General features: G+C 49.4%; 1 protein-coding gene across 3 annotated transcripts in view; it reads left to right on the top strand.

Moving 5' to 3' along the window:
* The window catches only part of TP53INP2 (tumor protein p53 inducible nuclear protein 2), a 29,340-nt gene that overhangs the window by 9,684 nt on the left and 3,467 nt on the right, over nt 1-16,189 (top strand). The window contains exons 1-3 of one of the 3 annotated variants that reach the window (XM_084888591.1): nt 10,627-10,648; nt 14,975-15,148; nt 15,522-15,807. In XM_084888591.1, coding sequence (XP_084744717.1) covers nt 15,025-15,148; nt 15,522-15,807 — 410 coding nt within the window. In that variant the 5' untranslated portion in view covers nt 10,627-10,648; nt 14,975-15,024. Of the gene's footprint in view, nt 1-10,626; nt 10,649-11,043; nt 11,263-14,974; nt 15,149-15,521; nt 15,808-16,189 lie in introns of those variants that run through there. The other 2 variants (XM_084888590.1, XM_084888589.1) reach the window with 2 other exon arrangements.

The following is a 16,189-nucleotide window of genomic DNA, read 5'->3' on the forward strand; positions in this document are numbered from 1 at the left end:
CCCAGCCTTTAAAATATATATATATATATATATATATATATATATATATATATATATACACACATATATATATATACATATATATATATATATATATATTTCTTTATTGATTTCAGAGAGGAAGGGAGAAGGAGAGATAGAAACATCAATGATGAGAGGGAATCATTGATGGGCTACACGCCCCCCCACTGGGAATCAAGGCTGCAACCCAGGCATGTGCCCTTCGCTGGAATCGAACATGGGACCCTTCAGTCTGTAGGCCAATGCTCTATCCACTGAGCCAAGCTGGCTAGGGCCTCTGACTCCTTTTATATCACCTGTGGTGATATGAACCCCAGACACATTGAGGTCAGGTATGTGGTTTCAAATTCTCAGGAAATAGCTTTTTCCCACCTAAAAACCAAGTCAAGACAAACACACAGGACACGGAGTTTTGTCTCCTTTGCTAGCAGTCAGATGTCTGTGTGTTTCTCCCTAGTCCACTCTTTCACTGAGCGTGTAGACCTTCAAGGTCCTAGTTTATCAAGAGCCTCCAAATGCCATGTAAGCTCAAGGCTTCATCTCCCCAATTGTCTGTTAAAATCCAAACTATTGCAAGTCCTGCTGTACACTTAAAAGGATGTTTATTGTGTTTATTTCCAGCATTCCCATGTGTGTAGCAGGAAGTTCCAGATATTTTCAGAAAAGGAAATCCAACTCAATACTGAGTAGACAGAATGTCATTGTCTGTTTACTTATCTATTTTCCCCATGAGTATCAAGCTCTGAAAGGGCAGGATCTGGTTTTGATTCATCTCTGGGTCAAGACGACGACCCTAAAAAGAAAAAGAAAAGAAAAGAAAAGAAAAAAAAAAAAGACAACGACCCTAGACACAGGAAAATTTGCTCAGTGCATTTATTGATACCAAACCTCCACTCAGACACTTCTAGAGATAGGGAGAGCTCATTTTCTCCCAAAGTAGCCTTTTCTTTGGAAAGGGTTGTGTTATCTGGGGTGACCACTTGATTAATGGGGGACAGCCTGGCTCTCATATCTGTTCCTCCTTCCCAACACTCAGATTCCACAGGGGGCTGGGCATCAGTGCCTGAATGATCCCAGTGATAACTGGGACTCTGAACTTGGATTCAGGAGGAAGTACACGGGCTAGTCCTAAATGTAAACCTAAAGCTCTTATGCACCACCAGAGGTGCAGTGCATGAAATTTGTGCACTGGGCGAGGGTGGGTCCCTCAGCGCAGCCTGCACCTTCTCCAATCTGGGATCACCTGTGGGATCGGGCCTACACTGGCAGTCAGACATCCCTTGCACAATCCGGGACTGCTGGCTCCCAACTTCTTGCCTGCCTGCTTGCCTGCCTGCCTGCTTGATTGCTCCTAACCACTTCTGCCGGCCAGTCTGATCACCCCCTAATCACTCCCCAGCCAGCCTGATCGACACCTAACTGCTCCCCTGCTGGCCTGGTGGCCCCTAACTGCCCTCCCCTGCTGGCCTGATCACCCACAACTTCTCTCGTCTGCCGGCCATCTTGTGGTGGCCATCTTGTGGTGGCCATCTTGTACAAGGGTGTGACAGTCAAATTGCATTTTACCTCTTTATTATATAGGATTAGTAGAAGTCTAACCTGGCACAATACTTTGGGAGATCAATTCAACAGCATCTATTTAAAATTGAAATATGTATGCCTATCATCTTACAATTCACTTCTCTGAATCTATTCTAGTCATACAAGAATAGTCACTAGAGCATTGTTTGTGAGAGCAAAAAGATTGAAAACCACCCAAATGTCCATCAACAAGTGATCAACTAAATAAGCTATCTAATAACCATACAATGGGAAGCTGTATGACAGTTTTTCTTTAATGAGGTATATCTACATGTATTGACATAGATAGAACCCTAAGTCTAATTGCTGAGTGAAAAATGTGAATCTGCAGGATAGAGTATATATTTATGTAGAAACAAAATAACTTACAAGTAGTATAAGTTGTTACATCCTGGAAGCTATTTGGCAATATCTATCAACTTTACATTGCTCCTTAAACTTTTTAGATAATCTCAACCTACTAATCCCTACTGATACCCTGTTTCCCCGAAAATAAGACAGTGTCTTATATTAATTTTTTCTCCCAAAGTTGCACTAGGTCTTATTTTCGGAGGATGTCTTATTTTCGGGGAAACACGGTAGATATTTTTACACGTAAATATGCAAAATAATGGATAAAAATATTAATTGCAGTATTATCTGTAGTAATAAAATATTGGAAACAACTTTTCTTTGATTAGGAGAATGGTAAATACCATGCATATTACAATGGAATACAATGCAGGTGTGAAAAAGAATGAGGTTTGCCCTACCTGCTTTGGCTCAGTGGATAGAGTGTTGGCCCACAGACTGAAGGGTCACAGGTTTGATTCTGGTCAAGGGTATGTATCTTGGTTTCAGGCTGGATCTCCAGGGCACATGTAGGAGGCAACCAATTGATGTCTCTCCCTCATGTGTTTTCTCACATTGATATTTCTCTCTCTGTCTCTCTCTCCCTTCCTCTCTGACATCAATAAAAATATATTTTAAAAAAGTTTGCTTGGACCGAAACCGGTTTGGCTCAGTGGATAGAGCATCTGTCTGCGGACTGAAAAGTCCCGGACTTGATTCTGGTCAAGGGCATGTACCTTGGTTGTGAGTACATCCCCAGTAGGGGGTGTGCAGGAGGCAGCTGATTGATGTTTCTCTCTCATTGATGTTTCTAACTCTCTATCCCTCTCCTTTCCTCTCTGTAAAAAAATCAATAAAAATATGGTTAGCTGAAACCAATTTGGCTCAGTGGATAGAGCATCGGCCTGCGGACCGAGGGGTCCCGGATTCAATTCCAGTCAAGGGCATGTACCTTGGTTGGGGGCATATCCCCAGTGGGGGTGTATAGGAGGCAGCTGATCAATGTTTCTCTCTCATCGATGTTTCTGACTCTCTATCCCTCTCCCTTTCTCTTTGTAAAAGATCATTAAAATATATATTTTTTAAATGTTTAAAAATATATATTTTTTAGTTTGCTTGGAATTTATACAATATTTATGTAAATTGTAACATTTAAAATACATTTTAATTTAAAAAATACTTTTATTGATGTCAGAGATGGAGATAGAAATATCAATGATGAGAATCACAAATGGGCTGCCTCCTGCACATCCACAAACTGCAGGCATGTGCCTTGTCTAGAATCAAACCCGGGACCCTTCAGTCCGCAGGCCAACGCTCTATCCACTGAGCCAAACAGGCCGGCACTACATTTTAATTTTTTAAAATCGCCTTCAGATGGATAGCACAGGCACCCCCAGGCTGACTCTCCTTCTGAGAGGAGGATCCGCGTCATGCCCTTTGTCTCACCCGCTTTCCCTAAGGACACCCTTGCTCAGGAGGAGGCACCTGGGCTGCTCCTGGCATCATTCCAAAGAGCCTTGTCTGTCACCTCTCACCTACTTGGCTCCCTGTCCCTCGTATTCTGGGCTGAGAACCAGAGTCAATTGACCATAGGGTCACATTTCCAGAAGTCCTGATCGATGTGAAGTTGGGCAAGGCAGCCCAGAAAAATTGGGGCAGCTGGCTCCGGCCTCTTACCTCTCTCTGTTCAACCCCTTCAGTACCCCACCACTCTTTCTCCCACCTCCAAAAATGTATTTCTCTCTCAGTCCATTCAGTGGAAAGAGGTCATCTGAAGAACCCATCCAACTACCCTGTTTCCCCGAAAATAAGACAGTGTCTTATATTAATTTTTGCTCCCAAAGATGCCCTAGGTCTTATTTTCAGGGGATGTCTTATTTTCGGGGAAACACGGTAGATGTGCAGGAGTTTAGTGTAAGGGATCTGGAGCCAGGCTGACAGGATTCACATCCCAGTGTCACTCAGTAGCTTTGGCAGATAACCTTTGGCAGATAACTCCAACTCTCTGTGCCTCAGTTTCAGAACCTGCAAGATGTGGACAACGAGAGTAGCTCCCTGTCAGGATTATTGTGAAGCTGTAATGAGAGATTACATGAAAAACCTTTAGAACACCTGGAATGGAGAAAGCAATAAATATTAGCCATGATTATTTTTAAAAATATATATTTTATTGATTTTTTTACAGAGAGGAAGAGAGAGGGATAGAGAGTTAGAAACATCGATGAGAGAAAATCATCAATCAGCTGCCTCTTGCACAACCCCCACCGGGATTGTGCCCGCAACCAAGGCACATGCCTTTGACTGGAATCGAACCCAGGACCCTTCAGTCTGCAAGCCAACGCTCTATCCACTGAGCCAAACAGGTTTTGGCTAGCCATGATTATTAATACCTGTGCAAATACTTTTTTATTAAAAAAACACACATATTTTATTGATTTTTTTTACAGAGAGGAAGAGAGAGGGAGAGTTAGAAACATCGATGAGAGAGAATGAGAGAGAAACATCTACGGTATCAGCTGCCTCCTGCACACCTTCTACTGGGGATGTGCACACAACCAAGGTACATGCCCTTGACCGGAATTGAACCTGGGACCTTCAGTCCACAGGCCGAAGCTCTATCCACTGAGCCAAACTGGTTAGGGCTATGCAAATACTTTTTTAAAAGACAGCACTAAAAAACTTCAAAGGTTCCTTCAGAAGAAAAATTGAATCTGGCAAGTCAATAAATCACCTGTATTAAACATCAAGGAGGCATTAGTCACTAGCTTTCTAATTTGACTCAAATCAGGAATAGTGATGACAGAGGAAGTTCTTGAACAAAAAAAGCTAAGGAAAATGATGTTCTGACCCAAATCTGTGACAACTTCATTTCAAACATGGAAAAAACATCTGACCTGGGAATTTATCAACTGCTGACTTTGCCCTTCTCAAATGAGTTGGTCAATGTTGATTTTGTGCATGTAGGTCAGTGATTATATTGTATTTTCTTAACTAAGTTGAATAAGTATACTTTAATGTTGCCTTTTTATTCTTTTTTAAACCAAGTTAGTTGAGGTGTAATGAGTTTTGACAAATATAGGGTGTCCCCCAAAATGTATACACATATTTTGAATAATTATACAGGCAGTGTTCATTAAAATACATTTCACTTTTAAAATTGAGCTATCAGCTGTTAAAGTGTGCATACATATTTTGGGGATACCCTGTATATGCACCCATCCAACTAGATTTAGTATACAGACAGGAAATACTGAGCATTCCTATCACTGCAAAGCAGTCCCTGTTCCCCTGTGTAGTTAGTCCCCAGGCAGCTATTGATCTGCTTTGTTAGTACATATTACTCTTACCTATTCTAGAAGTTCATATAAATGGAATCATATGGTATGTACTCTTTTGCATCTGGTTTCTTCTGGCTCCGGCCTTGTGTTTTGAGGTCCATCCTTATTTTTTGCAGGTGTTAGCTTATTCCTTTTTTTAATGCTTAGTATAGTTCATTGGATGAATATACTATAGTTCTGTTAACTTTATATACTATTTTTTAAAAATAAAATAGTTTTTATTGATTTCAGAGAGTAAGAGAGAGGGATAGAAACATCAATGATGAGAGAGAATCATTGACCAGCTGCCTCCTGCATGCCCCCTACAGGGGATTGAGCCCAAACCAGGGCAGGTGCCCTTGACCGGAATTGAACCTGGGACCCTTCAGTCCGCAAGCCAATACTCTATCCACTGAGCCAAACTGGCTAGGGCTGTATAGTAGATTTTGAAAGAATACAGATTGAATGTATTTGAACTCTAGGAGAGAGTGAAGCGGTAAGAACTGCCCCAAGTTCCTGTCCTATTCCTGACCCTTTCATTCTTTCCTTCTGTTACCCTGCACAAGTCCTTCCCCCTCATCTAGGCTTCAGTTTCCTCATCCGTAAACTTAGTCCACTAAATGATGTTTAAATAACCATTCCATGCAATTCCATTACCGGTGGAAAGGTTTAGTCTTACAGAGAGGAAGAGAGAGGGATAGAGAGTTAGAAACATCGATGAGAGAGAATCATCAATCAGCTGCCTCTTGCACAACCCCCACCGGGATTGTGCCCGTAACCAAGGCACATGCCTTTGACCGGAATCGAACCCAGGACCCTTCAGTCTGCAAGCCAACACTCTATCCACTGAGCCAAACTGGTTTTGGCTAGCCATGATTATTAATACCTGTGCAAATACTTTTTTATTTAAAAAAAACACACACATATTTTATTGATTTTTTTACAGAGAGGAAGAGAGAAGGCACTTTTTTTTTTTTTTTTTCTTTTTAAAGGTTCACAGGTAAGGTCCTGCCCCCAGGTGCAGTGTAGACCCAGTGAATTCCTCTGGCAGAAAAGGGAGGGCAGGATCCACAGAAAACCAGAAAAGCAATGGAGAATAAGCAGGGAGTCTCCAGGCAACTCCAGGAATTGATAGATATTTACACTCTATTCAGAACCTCTATCCCTGGTTTTTCTGCCAGAAACTCCTGGCGGTAAACTCTTGGCTGGACCAATAGAGTTTCATAGAATAGGAGGGCTTCTGAGGACAGAGAGCAGACCATGGTGAAGACGCAGGCTGCCGTTCTGGGCCCAGAGGGTAGGTAGGCAAAACCAAGGGAAAGGATGAGGGGAACAGCTTGATCCAGAGAATGGATCCAAATCTCTGAAAGATACCATTGGGCCCAGAAACCTCCATTTCCCAGATAAATCCCAGGGTCCCATTGGCTCAGGATTACCACCTTCCATGTCATGGATTCTTAGAGAGAGAGGAAGGGAGAGGGGGAAGAGGGAGCCCCCCACAGGGGACAAAGCTGCAACTGAGCATGTACCCTTGACCAGAATTGAACAGGCAACCTCCTGGTGCACAGGCGACATCGAGATGAGCCACACCAGCCAGGGCAAATCGCCCCACCCCCACTTGTTTTAGATTCCCCTAGCACCTGGGCTTACTTACTATTCTAAACGTAATCTCCCCGTATTATAATGTCTCTATGTTTCTGTCCACACTGAATGAGGTTCTCAAGTACAGGAAAGGTTTGTCTCCCAGAAGGTAACTAGGCATTCCTGAGTGTGTGGTGAACTGAGAGCATGTAGTGCTCGAAGAGACAGGAAAATAATGTGTTTGGGGACCTCTGAAGAGAGAGGTTACTTTCTCCCAGAGAGATCTTCCTGGAGGAAGTGCCATTTGGCTAGTAGATATTCTGGAGTCCTGTAGTTATGTCCCACATATTCATATTATCCAGTTTCAACTACATGACTTCGGCAAAAGAAACTAGGAAAAAAATCATTGTTCCACCCAGCCAGAGTGGCTCAGTGGTTGAACATTAACCTATGAATCAGGAGGTCACTATTTGAATCCCGGTAAATGCTCTATCCTCAGAGAGGGTATGCAGGAGGCAGCCAATCAATGATTCTCTCTCATCATCGATGTTTCTCTCTCTTGCTCCCTCTCACTTCCTCTCTGAAATCAATAAAAATATATATATTTTAAAATCAATGTTCCAAGTTATAACACTTTTAATTAGCTTCACAAAAATATTTGCACTAAGATAAAATATACCAGAGTAAAATTAGTAACTCAAGCTGACTCTTAATTTTTATGCAAAAAAACTTTTTCAACATATGTGTTGCAGTTTTCTATTATTGTATATCAAACCTCTACAAACTTAGGGGCCTAAGACATTTAATTGGGGTGATCACTTCATAAGATATATAAATGTCTAACCACCATGTTGCACACCTGAAATCAATATAAATATTGTATATTAACTGTAACTGAAAAATTAAAAAATTTTTAAATAAAGATGTGCCACATTAAATATTAAAAAAAGAAAAAGAGACAACATGCATTTATTAGTTCACAGTTCTATAAGACAGAAGTCCAGGCACAGCTTATCTGAATTCTCTGCTCCAGGTCCCACAAGGCTGAAATCAATTTGTTGGCCAGCTGTGTCTTCATCTGGAGACTCAGCTGGGGAAAGTTTGGTTTCCAGCTCCCTCGGATTGTTGGCAGAATTCATTTTCTTGCGGCCATGTTACTGAGATCCCCATTTTCTTGCTCTCTTCTGGGGACCACTCTCGGCTTCTAGAGGCCCCTCCTGAACCCTTGCCATGTGGCCACCTCAACGACATGCAGTTTGTTCCTTCAAGGCTAACACGGGCAAAAACACCTGTACATTTTTCACATGTAGGCTTTATAACTTTTATGCTATTTATTATTGCACACACGTGTATATACTATGTTTCTAAGCACAGTTAAAGGTACAGACATATGCACTGGCTCTTATTAGCTTTTGGGCCTCAGCAGTTTGAGCCCCAATTTCCTCATCTGTAAAACGGGGATAACAACAGAGTCCATCTTGGAGAGTTATAGGCACAAAGTAAATACCAGATAAATATAAGCTGCTGATTACTCCTGAATAGAGAGGGTATAGACACAGGAGATGAGGGAAGTGGACAGGGTTCTGAAGGAGGAGGATTTTGCATCAGCAGGAAGGCTGGTGGTGGTTTAGTGTGTGACCATTTGCACAGGGTGTGTGTGTGTGTGTGTTGTCAGGATAAACAGAGTGGGTGAGGGCAGCTCCAAGTATGCCTTCTGTTGTCACTTACTGAATGCTTACTGTGTCCCAGGTACCATGAGAGGAGGCCTGGCCAGCAGTGTGGATTGCATCTGGAAGTGGCAGGGAGGCAAGGAAAGGCTGTGAGCAGAAAAGGACAGGGCTCTGAGCTTTAGGGGAATCCATTTGCTCCCAGAAGAGTGGCTGGGAACCCTGCTGTCCACTCTTTCCTCCCCAGCCTCAAAGCTGGAAAGAATGTAACCATGTGCCTTCAAAAGTTCCAAATGTGTGACTTCACGCAGGGCACTCACACCAGAGCAGCTCCCATGGGTACCTGTCCACACTCACAGCACAGCCACGGCCCAGCAGAGTCACCACCCACCCTCACACACCAACAGATGGACTGAAACTAAGACAGGCATTTGGCTTCCTGCCACCTGCCTCCTCTTCCCGAGATGAATCCTGCCCTGACCCCATCACTTCATCATCAGGGGCAGTAAGCTCGTTTCACACAAACACACGCAGATGCTTGGAGGTTGGGAATGCAGTACAGTTTAGAAAGCTTGGGGCCAGCCATTTTGCAGATGGGAAACTGAGTCTCAGTCAGAGAAAGTGACTTGCACAGGGCCAGGCAGTGAGCCCGGGATTTACAGAACCGTGATTGAAATCTGGATTTACATACAATCACACACACACACACACACACACACACACACACAGAGTTGCCCTCAATTCAGACATCTCTGGGTTGAATAACAAAGCTTTTTAAGTAAGATATGCCCCTTGTTAAAATATAGGCTTATCTGTTGGGGGGGAATTTGTGAGTATGTCTACTTTAGATGGCTTTGCCAATTCAATTTCTTCCCATCTCTGTCTCAGTTTCCTCATCGGTAGAATGGGGGAAATAGTATCTATGTTAGGGGATTCTTATGAAGATTAAATGAGTTATCAACACAGGTAAGGGATTAGAATAGTACCTAGCACATAGAAATCCCAATGGTATCATCATTATGCTGTGTTAAGGAGTGTGGTATTTGAGAGCCACAGGAGGTTTTAGAAGAGGCAAGTAGTGTGACAGGAAAGGCATGTTAGGGATTATTTAGTTTAAGTCAACAAGGAGGTCAAGAGAGGGTATGAAGTTAACAGGAAGTAGATGTGATGGGCAGAGACTCAGGGTTGCACCGAATGAGGATACTTTGATAATACCACCCCAAGGGCCAAAACTCCTCCCTCTGGAAACCTCTGGGTATTATTTCCTGGCTCCTTCTCCTAGTTGCTAGGGCTGAAGATTCCCTCTGGGGTTTCAGACTAGGCAGGGACAGGATTTTCTCACCAGAGCATGAAGCTCTGGCCTAGCTCCTCCCCTCCCAGGTCCCACCCCTCCGTTGGGCCAGATGGGCAGCTCTCAGACCCAGCCCACCAGCCTTGCTTTGCTGAGAGAGGGCCCAGAATCTCTGAGGGTGGGTATTTGTGGTCTCTCTCCAGCCATTGTGAGGCCTGGGAGCCTAAGCATGGGATTGGCAGAATCCCGAGGGAGGAAAGTTTGGCTCTTTGGACATGTTGAGCTTACAGATAAGAAAATAGAGACCCAGAGGGGTAACACAGCAAGTTTAGGGTAGTCAGGACAGGGCCCGGTCTCCTGGAAGAGGCTGAAGCGCTCTGGGGGTTGTGAAGATCAGAACACATACACGTCCGGTGCTATAGCACATAAGTGTCCATGCAATGCCAGCTAATGGTCTGGCAATGGCAACAGTAGGTACTCAACAAATGTTGAATGCACCCTTGAATATGCATCCACACACTAACAGTAAGATTTTTGAGCCTCATTTTCTCTGCGTGTAAATCTGGACGAATAATCCTTGTCCTGTCACTTTGCTGTCCAGCCCCCTGTAGCAACGGACTAAATAAGGTGTGTAAACTTCCAGTACAGAGCTGTCTCTAGGTCAATGTTTACTCAGCCCGGAGCAATTCCTCTCCGAGTCCTACTCCGTCCCATTTCTCCTCAGCAAACCAACCCCTCTGCCTCCCAGGTGCTGTCCCAGAACTAGGAAAGGAGCAAGTTCCCCTCCCCCCCACCCCCAAACCTGCCCGGCTGAGGCAAAGTGGGTGAGAAACCACAGAATGTGCAGGGGCGAGGAGGTGAGACTGACGGAAGGGCGGAGGGCCAGCAAGAAGACCAGTGGCGGGAGGAGGGCGGTGCACAGCCGGGGTGTGGACTGGGAGCCCAGGCCGGTGGTCTGGACACGGTAAGCCGGTGAGAGGATCTGGGGGCAGCGGGAGGGGCGAGGGCGCTGGGACAGGAGGAGGGAGTGCGGAAGACGGGGTTCCATAGGAGGGAGCTGGGATCTCCTCCTGGAGAGGTCTGTGGGTCACCCCGGGCGGGGACCCCAGCTCCCAGCGGTCGCGCCGGCCGGCGGCGCCCCGGGGCTCGGCGCCGGGCTCGGGCCCGCAGCACCGTCCGCGGAGGCGGAGGCGGCGGGAGGGGGATCCGCGGCCCCGGATTGGCCGCCGCTGCGGTCGCCGGTGACGCGGCGGGCGGGCCCCTTTGTGACGTCACGATCAGCTGTTGGAACGCCCGGGCTGGTGCTGCGGACCCGCCGCGGCGGCACTCACTCCCGGCCCCGCGGGAAGCGCAGCAGCCGCGGGAGCCCCGCCGCCCCGCCGCCCCCGCGATGCCGTCCGGCCTGTGACCGCCGCCGCCGCCGCCCGCCGCCGCCGCTACCTCAGCGCCGCGCCCGCCCCCGCCCGCCCCGGTGAGTCCCCGCCGGCGCCCGCAGCGCCCGCGCCCCGGCTCCGGGGTCTTTGTTTGTCTCCGTCCGCGGCCGCCGGGACCGCATTCCCGCCTCCCGATTGGCTGCCGCGCGCCTGGCAGACCATGACGTCTCTCTATTTGCATTTGACATTGAAACGTCACTAAGGCCAGCCCCGCCCTCCCCCCCCCCGCTCCCCCTCCTGCCCCCCTCCGCGCACCCCCCCCCCGCACCCCCGCTTCGGGTCGTCTGTCCTCCTTTGACCCGGGGGTCGCTGGGTCGGGACTGGGCCCATGGGTGAGACACGCTGAGAAGCAGTGGGGCCCGGAGGGGCCGTGGCCGTTTCCTGGGTGAATCCAGGGGTTGGGGTTCATGCCTCTGAACCCCTGCTTTCTTTCCCCTGTGACTTGGGAGGGGCTCAGGGAATGCTGCCGGGGCTAGGTGGGTGGTGGCGGTGGGATCGATGGAATTGAAGGGCGCCCTGGAGTTCCAGCCCAGGTCTTGGGGCAGCGCCAGATGGTGGCGGGATCCCCCCCCTGCTCCTCCGGGACAAACATAACATCCTCCTAAGCTCTGACGTGCGTGCGTGTGGGCTTTATCTGACTTCACTCCCAGCCCCGAAACTGGGGCTCTTGGGTCCCATTTCACGGGAGGGGAAACTGAGTCCCTTATTCCCCGTTTTGCAGCCAATTAGAGTCAAGCCTGACTGAGTGAGAGACAGATGCATTAGCCATGGGCACATGCCTGGTAGGAACTCAAGTAACAAGTTTCACATCCTCCTATCACTGAGAACACTACTTTGGACCCCAGTACCATCCAAATTTGATAGGGCTGCTAGGTCTCCTCACTCCTGGGTCTTTTTCCAGGGGTTCTTTGGAGATCGGGTCCCCCATTTTGTGGCTCTGACCCTCACCTTGTACCTTGGAGCCCCACAGCCCAATGAAATTGCTGTCTCCCAGCTGTTTTGACCACCGGCCATTAGCTGTATCAGGGTGTCTCCAGAGCTGATGTTGGAGTCGGGGCGGGAGGTGAGAGCGTGGCCCTTCATCACCTCCCCAACACCCAGAGTTATCCGGGAGAAGGCCGTGGCCTGGCCCAGTGCTGGTGGATGGAAGACCTGTGCTGCCCCTCTCTGCTCTCCGAGAGAGGCAGGAGAAAGGCCAGGAGAGAGCTTCTGACTTTCTAAGCGGATGGGCCCATAGCTGGATGGGCTTTGCTCAAGGATGGGCTGGGGTAGAGGTTGCTCAAGTGCTATTCTGGGCACAGCTGCTGCAGTTATTAAAGGGAATGGTTCTCCCTGGAGCAGGGCTGGGAATGTGAGAACCAGGAAGCTGGCAGGGCCGGGAAAGAAAACTCAGGAGACTCCCCAGTGGTCATGAGAGGGGCGGGCACTGGCTGGCTGGCTGCTGCTGCTCTTGGCTCTGTCACTGACTTGCTGTGTGACCTCGGGCAGGCAGCTCTCGCCCCGCCCCAGCCTTCTTACCTCAATCTGTCTGTAATTTGAGGAGGCTCAGAGCAGGCTCTGGTACATAGTGGGTGCTCTGGAAAATGCATGATAAACCTTGGTGTCAGGAACCCCACACCCTTCTACAGCTGGGCAGGGAGGTCAGAGGGGAGCATTGACTTGATCAAGGTTTGACTCATGTCTGACCTCTCTATCTCTTCTGCATAACGAATATTTTGGGGCACCATTTGCACTGAGGTTTTTCTATGTACACTCTGGACCGGACACTCAGTGAGTGACCTGGGGCTAGGCCTGTCCTGAGAGACTTATGTCCTCTAATCCTCGGGTTGTGAAATGAACTGGATGAATATGATAGTCCCTGAAAAAGTTCTTAACGTTTTCACCTCCTCAATGGAAAGGGGGGAGGGCGGCTTCTTCAGGAAGGGTCAAACTTTCTGGATTTTTGGTAACTGAGTCACTATGCCTTCCTGTGGCTACGAGTGGTTTGGGGTATGTGGCTTGTGCTGGGCAGGTCCTAGTTGGGATGGCTCAACTTTTCATAATCCCCATAGGTCTCCCACCAGGGAAGCCAGCAGCCAGGGAGCACTTCCTTCTGGAGCCGACTGTGGGCCTGCCTATGCGGGAATACTCTCAGGATATGGAGTTTAGGGGATTCTGTGGCAAGTGTGGAGACATACCCAGGGAACAGGAGAGGTAGTCACAAGCACATAAATATCCCAGGTGGGTTAACAGTAAGAGTAGAATGCCTTCAGGGAATGGAAGTGTGGACATGGCCCAGAAAGTTCTATAGGAAGTGTGGAAATATCCTTCAAGGAAGGTGACAGGTGGCCCAATAGCAAAATTGCTGGTCATCTTCAGGGGACAGATGTGGAGGGTCAAGCTTTAGGGACATCCAGAGACTACCCCAAGCCCAGGTGTAGTCCTGAGATAGGCTGAGGTGGGAAGTGGAGCAGACCAGTAGCCACCTCCTTGGCGTCTGCATTCCTGAAGTAAGAGGTCTCCTTCCTCATCTTCACCCAGAGGAGGGCTGGCTGAGGCCTTGGATCCTGGTCTAACCCTCAGTGCTAATCCTTAAGGGCTCTTGGGGTGTGATAGCTCCCTCCCTCCACTCTCACCTCCCTCTGACCTGTTGTCTCCCCGGGCCAGGCAACATGATCTGCTTCCTAGCCAGGGATACTGCTGCCCTTGAGCAGAGGCTTGGGAATGAGGGGTAAGAAGGGGGAGGGCCTGTGGGAATAGGATCTTCAAGCTCATTTTCACAGACAGAACTGAGGCCCATGCAATGACACGGTAGCGGTTCAGTGAGATTTTTGCGAGCCAGCACTTTTCAAGCCACACCGGTAGTCCTGCTTGGGAAATCATGATGGAAACCAAGGTCCTTCTCCCAGAAAAATACACATGAACCATGGCTTTTGGCCACCAAGTTAAAAACGCCTCATTCAGACAGACACCCGGCAAAGGCAATGGAAGGTCGTGATTATGGTGCTGCCTCTGGCATCTGACTGCATGGGTACAAATCCCACCTCTTTGTCTTATGACCTGTGAAACTTTGGGCAAGTTACTTTACTTCTCTGAGCCAGTTTCTTTGCCTGTAAAAGAGGGACACTAATTATACTCACTTCCTTGAGGATTACATCAGGTAATAGAAGCAAAGTGCTTAGCAGAGTACCTGGCACATGAATGTTAGCAATATTATGACGATGATGATGATAAATAATCACAACATTGGGCAAAGTCTTCCTGGCGTGGAGAACTCCTATTTACCCTCCAAGATCCAGCTCGGATGTCCAGCCCTCTGGAAACCTTCCTTGAGAGAGCCTGGTCACATACACCACTCTTTCTTTGTCCCTAAAGCATACAATAACATTAATAATAACTAGGTGATTCATGTATTGAATGCTTACCCTGGCCAGGTACTGTCCTAAGCTCTTTGTGTTTGGCTCCTTTAATTCTTGTTAGACCCCAGAGGAGAATACTATTATTAGCTCATTTAATTCTTATAAGGGCCAAGAGGAGGGTACTGCTTTCCTTGTCATTTGATAGATGAGAAAACTAAAGCACAGGTAAGTTAAGTTACTTCCTAAGGTCACACAGAAAATAGAAAAACCTGAAAGCAGGCTGACCTACCAGAAAGCCCACACACTGCAAACCTCCCCGTTGTGCTCTGATCTGGTCCGGGACTGGGGGTGGGATCCGGGAGCAGAGGTAGACTTCCGTCAGCGGTGACTCTGCCTCCTCTCTGCCTCCCAGGTGTTTGCACTGCTCTAGAGCGCCCCCCGGGGCCGCTCCGCTCTCCCACCATGTTCCAGCGCCTCACCAGCCTGTTCTTCAGCGACCCCCCGCCCCCCGAGGACCTCGACTGCCCCCGAGCCTTCGTCTCAGAGGAGGATGAAGTGGACGGCTGGCTCATCATTGACTTGCCTGGTGAGTGAGGCCTGGGTCCGGGGCCAGGACTCCCGACTCCTGGCGGCCCCGTGAAGGCCAGATGGCCCAGCAGCGGCGGGAAGGGAGCTGCTAAGGCGATTGGGGGCGTTCCCTCAGGTCCACTGGGCAAACTGGGGCTGAGACGGTGACATTGGAGGTGGGGTGCAGGGTGCCATCCCATGCAAGCCGGGCCGTCTTCTGGCGGCGCAGTGCTGGGGCCCTAGCGGGACGCTTGGCCCGTGGGTGCCCCATGGGCGCGACGGGCAGGGCTGCGGGTCTGACTAACGATGCCCTTTCTCTCTCTCCCCCCTCTGTGTCCGGTGTGCGTGTGTGTGCGTGTGTGCGTGTGTTCCTCCCCTCCCGCGCCCCGCAGACAGCTACGCGGCTCCGCCCAGCCCCGGGGCCGCCGCCCCGGCCGGCCGCCCCCCGCCCGCCCCCTCCTTGATGGACGAGAGCTGGTTCGTCACCCCGCCCGCCTGCTTCACTGCAGAAGGGCCCGGCCTCGGGCCCGCGCTCCTGCAGAGCAGCCCCCTGGAGGACCTGCTCATCGAGCACCCCAGCATGTCCGTCTACGTCACCGGCAGCACCATCGTGCTGGAGCCCGCGCCCCCGTCCCCGCTCCCCGACGCCGACCTGCCCGACGCCGACCTCAGCGAGGGGTGAGCGGGCGGGGCCCGGGGCGGAGGCCGGGCGGGCCGCGGGGCTCGGGGAGCCGCCCGGGTGCGGGACGGGCGCCGGGAGGAGAGTCTTAGAGGCAAAGGGTCAGGCCTGCGGCCGGGGCGGGGCGGGGCTGAGGGCGCAGGGGCGGGGCGTCGGTGGGAGGCGTGGCTCCAGGTCCCGGGCGGGTTATGGGGTTGGAGGATGCAAGGCCAGGGCGTCCTCTAGAGGCTTTTACAAAAGGCACTGGGGTCTAGAGTCGAGTCCTCCCTGGGGCCCGGTTTTTACCTGCCACGGGGCTTAGAACCACGGAGGCTCCCCCAGGCTAGCTGGGAGGAAGGGCTGGTTCCCTCCAGAGGGCGTTGGGCGCCCCCTGCTGAGCGG

Source organism: Pipistrellus hanaki (genome assembly GCF_964339955.1).
Source record: "Pipistrellus hanaki genome assembly, chromosome: 6".
In the NCBI taxonomy this organism is placed as follows: domain Eukaryota; kingdom Metazoa; phylum Chordata; class Mammalia; order Chiroptera; family Vespertilionidae; genus Pipistrellus; species Pipistrellus hanaki.